This window comes from Nanorana parkeri, unplaced genomic scaffold (assembly GCF_000935625.1).
Source record: "Nanorana parkeri isolate BGI_ZX_2015 unplaced genomic scaffold, ASM93562v1 scaffold597, whole genome shotgun sequence".
NCBI classification, from domain to species: Eukaryota; Metazoa; Chordata; class Amphibia; order Anura; family Dicroglossidae; genus Nanorana; species Nanorana parkeri.
Window position 1 is genome coordinate 373,288 of NW_017306865.1, and position 13,489 is coordinate 386,776.

At 41.0% G+C, this 13,489-nt stretch overlaps 1 protein-coding gene across 1 annotated transcript; it reads left to right on the forward strand.

The window, feature by feature from the left end:
• The first annotated feature begins 554 nt into the window (after positions 1 to 554).
• EAF1 (ELL associated factor 1) lies at positions 555 to 13,145 on the forward strand. Its single transcript, XM_018562750.1, has 6 exons — positions 555 to 743; positions 3,581 to 3,675; positions 6,118 to 6,254; positions 9,573 to 9,739; positions 10,257 to 10,475; positions 12,624 to 13,145. The coding sequence occupies exons 1-6, from the start codon at positions 638 to 640 to the stop codon at positions 12,668 to 12,670; spliced, it is 771 nt and encodes a 256-aa protein (XP_018418252.1). The 5' UTR covers positions 555 to 637; the 3' UTR covers positions 12,671 to 13,145.
• The last annotated feature ends 344 nt before the right edge of the window (positions 13,146 to 13,489 follow it).

The window sequence follows — 13,489 nt, forward strand, 5'->3', positions numbered from 1 at the left end:
AAGACCAGTCACCTTGCAGAAGGAGATATAGCAGCAGTCACCGGTCTTTATTACAGGATGTTTCTGCACAGAGGTTCTTGTATTTAGACATACTAGCTTACCCTGGAGTTCATCTTTAATCTACCACTACATTGTGAATTGTGGAAACAAGCCGATGACAACACGTCAGGAACATACAAACTCCACGCAGATGTTACTCATGTGGGAATCAAACCAAAGACAAGACTGAGAACCATTTATGCTCCATGCTACCACAAGCATCTATTAGCCAACAAGTAGACATACCTAGTTTCCCACAACACTGTGAAAATGATGCATGACACTAAACTTGTTAATAGCCGTGTACACCAGGTGCAAGTCTTCAGAGCCCAGGCATTACAAGTACAATATGCCTGTCACCACAAAACTGCCCCACACCGGATAGTCCTGCGAAGCAAATATCGCATGTGGAACCAATAACCATGTGCTCTGTTCCCACCGGAACAATATTCATGCCGTATAAGCAGTACGTCACCGCGGTAACCGTCGGAGCGGACCAATGGGACAGACGGAGCTGCGCATGCTCACGCAGCCTGTATAGTGTCGACCGCTGACGTGAATATTTGCATATCGCTCGTAATATACCGATTTCGCCGGAATGAACGGGACGCCCCCGCCGCCGCCTTTAGACCGGGAGGAGCACACATTAAGACTAGGAGAGAGCTTCGAGAAGAAGCCACGCTCCTCCTTCCACACAGTGCGATGTGAGTACCGGGGAGTGACGTGACCAGCTTAGACCAATCCCAGGCGGTGTTTACTGATTGACGTCATGTCTTCTTAGTAATGACCGCTGAAATGTCCAAAGATGACAGAGGGCCGATCTCGGGCTTCTAGTGGACATGGACATGACATGTCCATAGATGACAGAGGGCCGATCTCAGGCTTCTAGATCTGGCATGTGCATGGATGACAGAGAGCCGATCTCAGGCTTCTAGATCTGACATGACATGTCCATAGATGACAGAGAGCCGATCTCAGGTTTCTAGGTCTGACATGACATGTCCATAGATGACAGAGGGCCTATCTCAGGCTTCTAGATCTGACATGACATGTCCATAGATGACAGCAAGCTGGCTTCAGACATCTTGTTGTCCCCTGACATCTCTGGATGATGTTGAGTCGATTTCAGGATTTTCTACTCTGACTGTGACTGATTTTTTAAAGATAATAAACTGTAAGACATGAAACACATTTTGTTAGCTAATTTACACTGAAGTTCAATTGGGCTTTAATAATGGAGAAACACCATAGAGCAGCATATCTTAAATCTGCAGCATCAAAATGCATTGAAGTGTGTAAATTACTTTTTTTCTTTATTCCTTTTATTAATTTTGAAAATAAATACATTACAAGGCAGAAATACATAGCCCAGATCCCCCAGACTAGGAGGGAAACTGCATACAAAAGATTATATTACTAATTATTAGTTTAATAATGTTCTGGATGCTATCATTGGTACAGCACACTCGATAAGCCCCAGCAGACAGACAGAGATTGCAAGGCAAACCTCTAGGGTAGTAACCTGAGAAATAAATAGGTTGACATCAATCTAATAGTCATGGGACAATCCCAGAACATATGTTTGAAATCCGCAGGGAAAGCATGATAAATAGCAGCCACCGGGCCAGAGTGAAGTATGTTCTATGCAGAAATATAAATTGCATCAAATAATCTCCTGCCGAGATGAGATAGGTGAAAGGTGGGTCCAGAACACCATCTTTCCATCTCTCCCTGCACCTGACCAGTGATTAGGGGGAAGTGGAGAACAATGCTTCGTAGACCATAGATAGCGGTTTCCTAAGAAAGTCCTCTCTCAGCAATAGTTCATGTTCAGTGGGTTGTACACTGCAACCATCAGTACCAAAATGTGACTTGGAAGCATGGCGGAGCATGGCGGAGCTGGAAGTATCTGAGAAAGTAGAGATTATGAAGGTAAAAGCATTTTTTGTGTGTCAAAGCTCAGTAGAGAGCTAGAGTGCATGATATCTCCTAATGGTTTAACACCCCTAGAAGCCCACAAGCATGAATCAGGAGATAGGCTGAAATATAGTTCTTTCTCCAATCATCTTCCAGGACAGCAACCTGAGAGATGATTGGCTCTTCAGTTTACAGGAAACACAATCAGACAAGGTTAAGAACACCTCCCACCCCCCTCGTCCCTCAGTTTTTGATTGTGTTTCTTACCATCTGGGTCAGCGCAATGTTTGTTTCTTTTATCCCGACTGGATGGCCTTGTGGTCAGCAGTCACCCTCTGTGTGGCTCTGCTAGGGTACTGGTTTCCTGAGCCTTGCCTTTCTCTTATTCCAGAGGTTTTGTTTCCCCTGACAAGTAGCTGGGTCTCTCCCCAGACTAGGGGTGGACTCCTCCCATTTAAGTTTAGTTTGTATAAACCATGGTTGCAGGGCAGGGTGAGTGGGGAATCTCCCAGCGCTTTACAATATAAGGAAGACATTACAATACAATTCAAGACAAGCTGGTAAGGAGGGCCCTGCCCCTGAGGGCTTACAATCTGAAAGAGGAGGGGGAAATGATACATGAGGAGGGAGCTGCGTGGGGATGAATTGTTTGAGCCTTACTCCTGATCCAAGCTTGTGGACTTCTAGGGGTGTTAACCCTTTAGGCACTCAAATTCTCTACTGAGCTTTGAAACAATAAAAACATGCTTTTACCTTCTTAATCTCTACTTCCTCAGATACCTCAAGCTCCGCCATGCTTTCAAGTCACATTTTGGTACTGATGTTTGCAGTGTATAATACACTAATCTGCGATTTTATTTACACTTTGATGGAGTAGACTGATTTCAACATCAATATGTAAAATACTAGATAGTGATATTACTTTTGCAGCAATTGTTCTGCCATGGCAATATTTCACCAAGCCAATACCCTGCTCTCGTGAGAGAAGATCTGTAAAGATGATTTCACTGGGTTGAGACTAATTACCAATATCCAATCTCTATGAGGTCCCAGAGAAGTAGTCCCATGTAAAAGTCAGGTGGACAGTCACTGGAAAAGATCATGAGTAATGGCTTGTATTTCTATACAATCGGGGGGGGGAATCCACAAAAGAAGAACCACTCCTCCAGGAATGAGTCACGTGCTTGCCACTGGGAGCACATCCTCACTCCAATATGAGCCCATACAAAGAGAAGAAAAACTGGCCGCACACTGGAATAGTTTATTGACGCTAGTACCGCATCACTGGTGTCCTGCCCAAGGTCTGCCGTAGAGGGGCACACCTTGGGCGGGACACCAGTGAAGTGGTACCAGCTTCAATAAACTATTCCAGCGGAATCCGATGTGTGGCCAGCTTTTCTTCTGTTTGTATCACGGGGGGAAATTGCGAAATTTTTCTTACATATTCTAAGCACAGTGACCCGATTTACAGAACATCCCTGGCAGTTTGGAACAGGTATAATACTTGTATTTTACACATTTATACGTATAGCATGCAGACTGAGCTAAATAATGCAGAATTTTTCTAAATGAGAAGAAAACTCACTAAACTGAATTACACACTCATGTTTGTTTTTCTTTTTAGATGATTTTAAGCCAGCCTCTATCGATACCTCTTGTGAGGGAGAACTTCAAGTTGGCAAAGGTGATGAAGTCACCATAACTTTACCGCATATCCCGGTAAGTAATAGTTTTTGTCTAATGAAATGTTTTGTTTTAAACAGAGATATTAGAGATAATGACCCTCAAATTTGAATTTATCTGGGAGATTGTAGGGAATGTGTTTAAATGACCATGGTTTGCATCAACCATTCTGTGGACAACTAACAGACCATATTGAGTGAGTTCGCTTAAGAAAGCCTTGCTTTGTCAGGTTTGGGTTACTGAGCCAAAAACAGCACTTCAAGAGTAGGTAATAGAAGGTTATTATATACAAATGGGGGATGGGGGATGGGGGCTAAGCATATATTTAAACACTTGAATAAAGCTCTTTGGGTCTCCTTCACAAATATTGAAAACCTCTTTTTTACTCCCAAAGGGAGATCCCAACACAGAGCAAAAGCATTTCAAATCATGTATTAGTATGAATAACAATATTTATTCTCAAAAACTATTTAAATACATATACACAAACATCTAAAATCTTAAAATGCTTCAAACCCACTTGTGGCTAGTAATATGATGTCCGCTAGAACGATGTGTGATAACCGAGTAGTGGATAATAGAAATCAATAGTATCTATAACTACCGTAGTATACCGTGAATCCAGCAGTATGTCCAGTGTTGGAAATCTTTTGAAGCAAATCAACATATATTGTATCACTCCAGTATCCAATTGTGGATACAAATGTAATTAAAGCATGACTTTCACAAGACTGGCTTCAAAGTATATCTTTGTGGAATATTCCTCATAAACAACCTGAATTTCCATCAGATGAAAGTGTCTTCAAGGACTCAAAATGCAAAAGATGGTATATATACTCAATCAGCCCTGGAGGATTTTTTTCTCTCTGGACAAACGTGCAATCAATGCCGCCCAAATAGAGAACCTCAAACAGGCTACCTGTTAAACATACGGCTTTACTGTTCCGATGAAAGCTGAATGTACTCGTCTCTTCAGAGGAAGGTATGTCAGGCAGTTCTCTGGTGGCAGATTCAACAATAACTGCGCTGCTGCTAGATTGTGGATTCAGTCTCCATTTCTCATGGTCATAACCGACCGCTGCTGGGTTTATCAAGCCACAGTGGGGGAAGCAAACAACGCTAAGGTTATACTTATTTATACACTCCTTATCGGTTGTGTGACAGTGCTGAACATTATTATCTCAGGGAATGCCGTAAAATTGTGTTTGCCTCCAGTGAGAGTTACTACTACTCATGGTTGTGCAATTAAGTCCAGTGTCCCATTCAAATTCCGATTGTAAATTTAAAGTATAATTACCACTGAACATAAGCAATCCTTGTCAAAGCAAAATTTTCTTTAACATGATAAACAGAAGCTCCTGTGTCACTTTTATTGCTTGTAATTAAAGGTCAGAATTCCTTAAAGTGGAAGTTTAGTTACTTTTTTTATTTAGTTTTCTACCTGTAAAAATAATTTTAAAAACAGCTTTTGGTGCAGTACTCACCTTTAGTCCAAAGCTGTTCCCTGCACTACTTTTTTTGTCCACCCAGATGTCCTAAATGTGGCCGTACACTGTGCAAATTTCGGCCGGTTCTTGAAGAACCGGCTGAAATCCGCACAGTGGGGGCCGCTGTCGGCACCCTTTCAGCTGGCATCCCTCAATCAACTGATCAAAGGAGCCAGTTGGAAAATTAGTGTACGAACAGAGTCTGCCTGCTCTGTTTGGTTATTCTGGCAGCAGCTAGCTGTCAGAATACAATGACAACAGCAGATTTTTCAATCAACGCTCGTTAGCATTGATGGAGAAATCTGTTCGATTTTTTTTCATTTGTCCGCGGGTTGAACTAAAAAAAAATATAACAGTGTATGACCAGCTTTAGTCTCCCGAATTCAATGATGACCAACGTAATTTAAATCACTTCCTGTGGGCCCAGGCTGTCATGGACCTGCATCCTGGGACAACATCATCATGCATCCTTGGCTCACAGTACTCCTGGCTGAGCTGCACTAACACCTTGATGGATGAGTGCCACTCAGTCCAGAGGAAGACCAACACTACAGAGGAAGTAGAGGAAGGACCCGTGACATCATTGGATTTGCTTGAAGAATGCTGGGAAAAAAAGGTAAGTATGGGTTTTTAAATGGAAAAAAAACATCCATGTGGGGTCTTAAGGGAGGAGGGGAGGAGATGACCCCGAGCTGGAATTTCTCTTTAACTCAGAGAAGAAGTAAATACTGTATAAAATGCTAAATCACAAATGTTAGGGTCCATACCAAACTCTGAATTCATTCAGCATAAGCAGTAAGCATGATTGCTACACCAAGGATGATTGGATTAGAACCACAGCTTTCCCAGTTACTTTTGTGTCAGATTCATTGAGCTTGCAGTGGATAAAGAGCATTTTAAACATAAAATAAATTAGATAATAAAAAAACAAGATGTATGAATGTTTGTTTTATTAAATTGTCGCTAAATTCAAATTTCTTCTTGGTGCCAGGGCTCAACGCCTCCTATGACTGTCTTCAAAGGGAATAAGAGGCCCTACCAGAAGGACTGCGTGCTTATAATAAATCATGACACTGGAGAATATGTCCTGGAAAAACTGAGTGGCAGCATACAAGTCAAGAAAACTAGGTACAACAAAAGCGTCAGCAGGCCTATTTTATAGAGTGGTGCAGAGGACAAAGTGGCCTTTAGTCACATCAGTGAGATCTGAATTGTGATTGGATGCTATGGGTTACTGCACTTTGCTTCTTGCCATATCAAATAAGCCTTATTGTGTCTGCTGACCTCATTATCATATTCTGCTCTGGGTTGCTGTATTTACTGGATGAATGAACTGCATTCTATCTCATTAAAGGGTAATTCTACTTTCCCAGGCGAATTTGGGAAAATGGAATTACATTTTCTGTTCAAGAGTTACGCTTTCTTACTTACTGTAATTTTGCAGCCAAATGCTTCAGGAATTATTTTCTAGCCTGTTCTCTGAGATGAAATCTGGTAAGCTGCAGTTTTTAGTATAACAAAGTCCTGTACTCTTTTTCTAAAATGAAGTAGATGCGACCCTCAGTAGACGTAACGTCCCTTTGAATTTAGTCCTTTCAGTTCCGCCCACTGTTTCATCTGAGTATGGCATGCCTCTGCTATTTCAGGTTTGTACTGTAACCTTTGTCTCTGTTGGTATTTTCCCTCAGTTTTTTGTCCCAGTAAACACCTGAAAAACAGGTTTTGGAGTACTAGTTAAAAGTACCGCTGCAGTGCAGACCTAGAAATTCTCTGTAGAACCCTGGCAGCAGAGTGCTTGATGATATCACATTGAGTTGACATAAGATTCCCTTTTTACAATACCTGAATGTTCCCACTGTTTAAGAACTATTATACAATTATTAAATGTAAGTACTAGTAGCTTTTATAGTTGTTAAACTGAATCTAAGAAATGTTTTCTCTTACATCCTCTATTTGTCCAAGTGATTACTGTCCCTGTAATGAAAAGACATGCGAAATTAAACATTTTTCAGTTTATACGAGAATGTGAAAGGTGTTATAAATCTTTTAATGGGGATACCTGTTTAATTAAAAACCCCATTTTGGAGAAATTTCCTTTCACTTCCTGTGCTGTGTCTAGGACAGGAAGTGAAAGGCAATGTCTTCTCCTTGTATCTCCAACCCTGATTAGGGGAATGATCAAACCTTTTACATTGTAGCAACCTAAAGATGTGGCTGTCCAAACAAATGTTAGCTAAATATCAATGGTTGCCTACAGCGCCTGTTAGTTAACAATCAACAAGGGATCCGTGCACAAATCCCCTGCTGATTGTAGCACTACGGAATGGATGTCACCATTGTGACATCCGTGTCTGTCCATTTTTTTCCTCAATTGTAAGGAATGGAGGAAAAACTGAGCTTTACAGAATCGTAATAGGTCTATGGGGAGTCGAATGTAAGTCCATAAATCAGATATAAGCGGATTCATGTTCATTTAGATCTGGCTGCCTGTAGACTAACATTGGGCTCCTGATCCGATCCATCTGTAAAAAATGACAAGTGGACCTGATTGGAACGCTGGTCTTAAAGGGACCCAAATCAAAATACCTATAACAACATGCGAGAAGAGACAATTTATTGGTCTAACTATTTGAAGAAAGGAGCTCCATATTTCCTCAAATATTTTAGGCTGGATTCACACCTTTCCATGCATGCTTTCATGCATTTGTACCTGCACAATCAACAGTCTCATGCACTGTCATTCTTATTAATAGGCCCTATCACCAACGTTGATGCATCAGAAAACAGACAACAGATGTGAACACATTTCATAGATGTGCTCTAGCAGCATTTAAAACAGTGGCCAGTCTGTGTACATGTGTTGATGTGAGTTAAAATTCATAAGTGTGAATTGACCCTCAGACAATCCCTAAAGTGTTGGTTTCAAGCCTATTTCCTGTTCCCACTCTCCTGAGAGGTTTTAATTAGGGATGCACCGATACCAAGTACCGTACTTGGTACAAGTACAGATACTTTCCCAGCTACTAGACTAGAAAAACATTCAATAGTTAGGAGGCAGCTGTCATTTGTAAGGAGCACACGGAGCTCCTGGGATTTGTACATCTCCGTCTTAATGTATGATTTTTTTTTTTTTTAATGGTTTATTAGATTTTCATCAAAATAGATCAAACCAGTACAATGCATTACAAAAGAATACAAACGAAAACCCCCACTGGGTTACCTCGATCCATGTATTTAAAGATATGGTCAGTTATAATATATCCCAGAGGTACCCAGAAAGTGTGCTGATCGCCTCACCCCCCACCCCCCAAGCTCCCGATGTTTGCCTTATCTGTAAACACCTCATCACCTAGGCAACCCCCATATTTGCCAATGCTTGTGATATACAGGCCTTCAAGTACCATTTTGTATAGTGGAAGGGCGTCAGAATCTGAGCAATTTCAGTCGGTGTGAGTGTAGTGCTTATGAAAGCTTTCCATCTACTATAAAATGCCTCGGATCTCAAGTCAGGTTGAAGTTCTGCCTCTAGTCGTTCACGCTGGAAGAGCACAGTCAATTCCCCCACCACTTCCTGCACCGTCGGAGGAGTATTTGCATTCCATTTACGCATCACACAGCGCCTGGCCGCTAGTAGGCAAATATGTATCCAGTCCCTTCCATGATTTTGTTTTTATAAATATTAAAAATAAAGGGATGCACTGATACAATTTTTACAAGTACAAGTACTGATACTTGTCCAAGTACTCACAGATACAAGTACTGATACATTTTTGTTTATTGTCATGTGACAGTATATCCCTAGTTTTAATGTTTTTAAAGTCAACAATTTCTATGGGGAGTACATATTTTTTCACATTACTGTATTTATGCGTTTACCTGGAATTCGGCTTTAAAGCTGAATTCCAAATGGCTAAACACACAGTTGAAATCCATATATCTGAACTGTTTTTATCTGCAAAAAAAATGTATTTCTGTCCATCCAGTTCTGAGATTTATACACCTTTACCAGATAATAGAGCCGGGCTTAAGATCTGACTCTTTTCTTTGTTGCATGCGCAGCTTAGTGTACAATTTTGGTGTGCCTTGGTGCTAGGTGGAATGAACTCCCATGCAAATGCGTTGGAGTTACATCATCCAAGTCTGACGGATCAAGATGGCCGAAGATGCAAAACATGGAAGAACATCGGGCAAAAGTGTCCCCACCAACAAGGGAGCTCACAGACATTGCATTGCTGGAGGGGAGGTAAGTATGGAGGACTTTGGTTCAGCTTTAAGCTTCCAAGAAAACATCTCTTAAATAGAGCACTGCTGTGGATGTTAACATTGGAGTGTAATAGAGTGAATTGGAATGATGGATGTCTTGTTTTCTGCATACACATAAGTGAAGAAATACTTGCTAAATAATGAACTACGACCTTGAGATAATGAGAAGTGTTTCCATTTCAGGGCTGAGGGTAGCAGCAAGATACAAGCACGCTTAGAACAACAGTCTGCTCGTTCTTCACACCCAAGCTCCCAGTTCAAGGCACCATCTAAACCCCCTACTGGTCCTAAAACCTCTCCAGTGAAGGATCATCCATCTCCAGAGCCTCAGCTGGACGACATCAAGAGAGGTAGAGATTTAACTAAAAACACCCTTTTTATTTAACACGCTTTCTGGTGTGACTTGAAGGGACCCTGCCACTTTACAATACAAAACAAATTCAGCCACCTGCCCCCTGCAATAGAAGAAGCCGAATACTTACCTTTCCGGAGGGTGTCAGATGAAATCTTCACTGTCTTCATAAGCTCCAGGCACAACTTCTATCCGGGTTTGTTGGGGAGTGTGTCCTCCGCTGTTTAATTGAAAGGAGATATAGCAATTTTTCAGTATTTCAGTATTATATTATGTGTGAATACAGCACTGTCTTCTTCTGTCCACACTCTGTGTAACTCATGCCTTTTATTCATGATGTGTCTAATCAGAGCACATGATTACCAGCACCTCCACTGATGATAGCTTATCAAAGTCATCTCCGTCCATCCTTTCCAATAAATACTTTATAATACTTGCACTATAAAATGAAATGGTGTTCTTCACAGAAATTGCTTTTCATTGCTTATATGGAATGTTTGTTTACTTTGTCATAGAACTAAGGGCAGAGGTTGATATGATTGAACAGATGAGCAGCAGCAGTGGATCCAGTTCTTCTGAAACAGGAAGCTCCTCAGGGAGCGATGATGACAGTTCCAGCAGCGGAGCAGAAGATGACACACACACATCCCCTTCTCAGCAGTATGGCAACCGAACATCCATTCCCAATGGTACCAACAGAGCCCAGGGATCCAACCAGCTTATTAACACTCTCCGTAAGTAAAGCCTCCTGCTTTTCAGTCTAAATATAATATCACATCTTGTGATGTTGTACAGTACAGCTGTATTAGTAATAGCTACCTGAGGAAGAAACCACTTTTTCAAGTAATCAGACAGGACTTTTCCTGGAACATCAGGTAGACTTTGTGTTAACAATCTTCAGGTCTCAGGACAGGAATTTACAGTATGTGGATTAGGGGCAGACATTCATTTGTCCTGAATTTTGATCCAACTATATTGGAAAATATGATTCATGTGTATTATTTATTACAGGTATTTATATTGCGCCTACAATTTAAGCAGCGCTTTACATGAAAAGAGAACTATGAAAAGCTCACTCCCGTGATGGACTACAATCTCACTCCAAATTAGTAAACTAAATCTGAGATTGTAGTCCATCACGTGAGTGAGCTTGCAGCGGTGGCTACACGCAGGGACCATGGGGAACAAAATAGCCTCCCTCCAGAAGGAAGGACAGTGTCAGCACCAATTCAGAGATGATTTGAGGATCTTCAGCTGAGTGAAGCAGCTGACTCGAGTATAAGCAAAAAAAATGGGCTGAAAAACTCGGCTTATACTCGAGTATATACGGTACATTTTTGTTATTGGTTAAGGTACTTAAATGCATTTTTAAGATCTCTTGATCTCCTCCACTAAACCCCTGAGTTTAGCGTCAGTTTGATTAGTACACTCTGGTCTAGAAAGTGCCATAATGCAGAGCCCAGTGCTGAAAGTCACATTCCAGGACAGCCCTGTAATGTTCCAATCCAGCCAGGTCTGGGAGCAGCCTCCAAAGCTGATGCTGGGAATACACTGATCCAGATAGATACTATGTAGAGACCAGCTCAAGCAACAGTGTATCAATGGTGCAGTGTGTCAATGGTCTTGGTTGAAGTAACTCAAAATAAAAAGCTAGTACAGTAGTTAAGACTTTTTACAGCAGAGCTGAGGAAACATCATCCAGCCTCCTAGCACACTAGCAACTGAGGCATGATGGTTAAAGGTAGCGTTCTATGGGGGATGGCCTTCAAAGTTTTTCTCTGTTTGCGTGTGTCCAATCCTCCTTTAGGTAGCAGTATATAACTTGACTGTTTCATAATTCCTGAATATTGTGTGTCCCTCAATGAATGATAAAGAATAGAGGTGCACCGAAATGGAAATTTCAAAAACGAAACCAAAATTTAAAAAAATTGTCAGGCCGAAACCGAAATTGTTTTTTATTTCAATTTTTTCAAATATTTTATTTTTGTGTATTTTTTATAAACTTTAATTTTTTATATTTATTTTTATTAATTTTTTTATTAAATATTTTTTACTTTACTTTTAGAGGCTTTGGGGAAATATAAGGGGTCTAAACAGAGCCCTGATATTTCCCTTTTAAAATAGAAAAAGAGATTGAGGACACAAAGTCCTCAATATCTTATTCTGCAGCCCCTGTTATAAATGAGTGTTACTGTTCATTGATAACATGAGGACAGAGTATGTTTACTATAACCACAACTATGAATGAACAGGAGGTGATGTAGATCACTTCCTATTCATTCATAATTGAGGATATAGTCAACATGCTATGTCCTCAATTATCTACAAACACTCAGCGATCGCGGAGTGTTTGTATCCGCTCTCCTCTCTGACACGCTGTCACAGGAGGCTGAGCGAGCAGTGCAGGGAGGAGCGCTCAGCCTCCTGTGACAGCGCTGGCTGTCTCCGCCCCCACACCGCTCTGCTGGACTGTGACAGGAGGCTGAGCGGTGTGGAAGGAGACACGCCGGCCGCTCACAGCGCTCGGTCGGCTGTCACACTTTCTCTCCTCACCGCTGGGACACAGAGCAGCACCCATCGGGGAGAAAAGAAAGCAGGGATGCGCCGATGTATCGGCACAAAAATGGCACTTTCGGGATTTAGCCAAAAGTGCCATTTTCAGACAATATGTTTTGGCGGCCGATATATCGGTGGATCCCTAATAAAAAATGTTATATTTTTTTGATTCCTTGATTTTGTTTTTGGCACTGAAATCCCAGTGCAGAAAATCAGCATATTGATCAGTGTATGTCTTATTTTTTCTACCGTAAATACCGTGTGCATCCAGACCATAGTAGCAAGCACGTGTCATTTGATGTTTCTCCTTTCTTCAACTGCTTTAGGAAATGACCTCCAGTTAAGTGAATCAGGAAGTGACAGTGATGACTAAAGAAGACAGCTTAATCGTATATATTTTATCTCATCATCTGCAGAGAAATATCCACATTCACACCCGCTGGAGAACATCAGGTTTTTAGCTACTGGCTCTTGAAAAAAAACAAGGGTTTCAATTTTGCTAATTCAAGAATGGACACTTTATTTTTCTTTATGAAGTAGACCTGGTCAAAAAGCTATTGCGAGTTTTAGTAATTAAGAACTCTTTGCCACCATGTTGGCAGAAAGCTTGGAGAGCTCTTGGACTGAATTTATGTAGCGGACATTGTTACCTGTTAATCTGAACTGCTATTCCATTTAAAATGCCACCACAGTCTTCATAACATTTGAGAAAATGTGAAGTCTGTTTTCTCTGCACTAGCTTGTAGGTGTGTAATTAATGATTTAAAAAATGTTCCTGTGTGTATATATATATATTAATTTTAACTCTGTATTTATGTATTGGAAAGAGATAAAGCGTTTTCAAGTACTCTACAGTCTCTTCCTGTGTGTTTTTTGACATTTAAGGCATTCAAAACAATATTTACATATACGAAAAGGTTAGCAGTTTTTTAGCACATATCCTGGAAACAACTCTGGAGTTGAAGTCTGAAGAAAACAAATATATATACACTATTTTGCAGAAAGTATTGGGACACCCCTCCAAATCATTGGATTCAGGTGTTCCAATCACCTCCATGGCCACAGGTGTATGAAATCAAGCACCTAGGCATGCAGACGCTTCTACAAACATTTGTGAAAGAATGGGATGCTCTCGGGAGCTCAGTGAATTCAAGTGTGGTACCATGATAGGTTGCCACCTGTGCAATAAGTC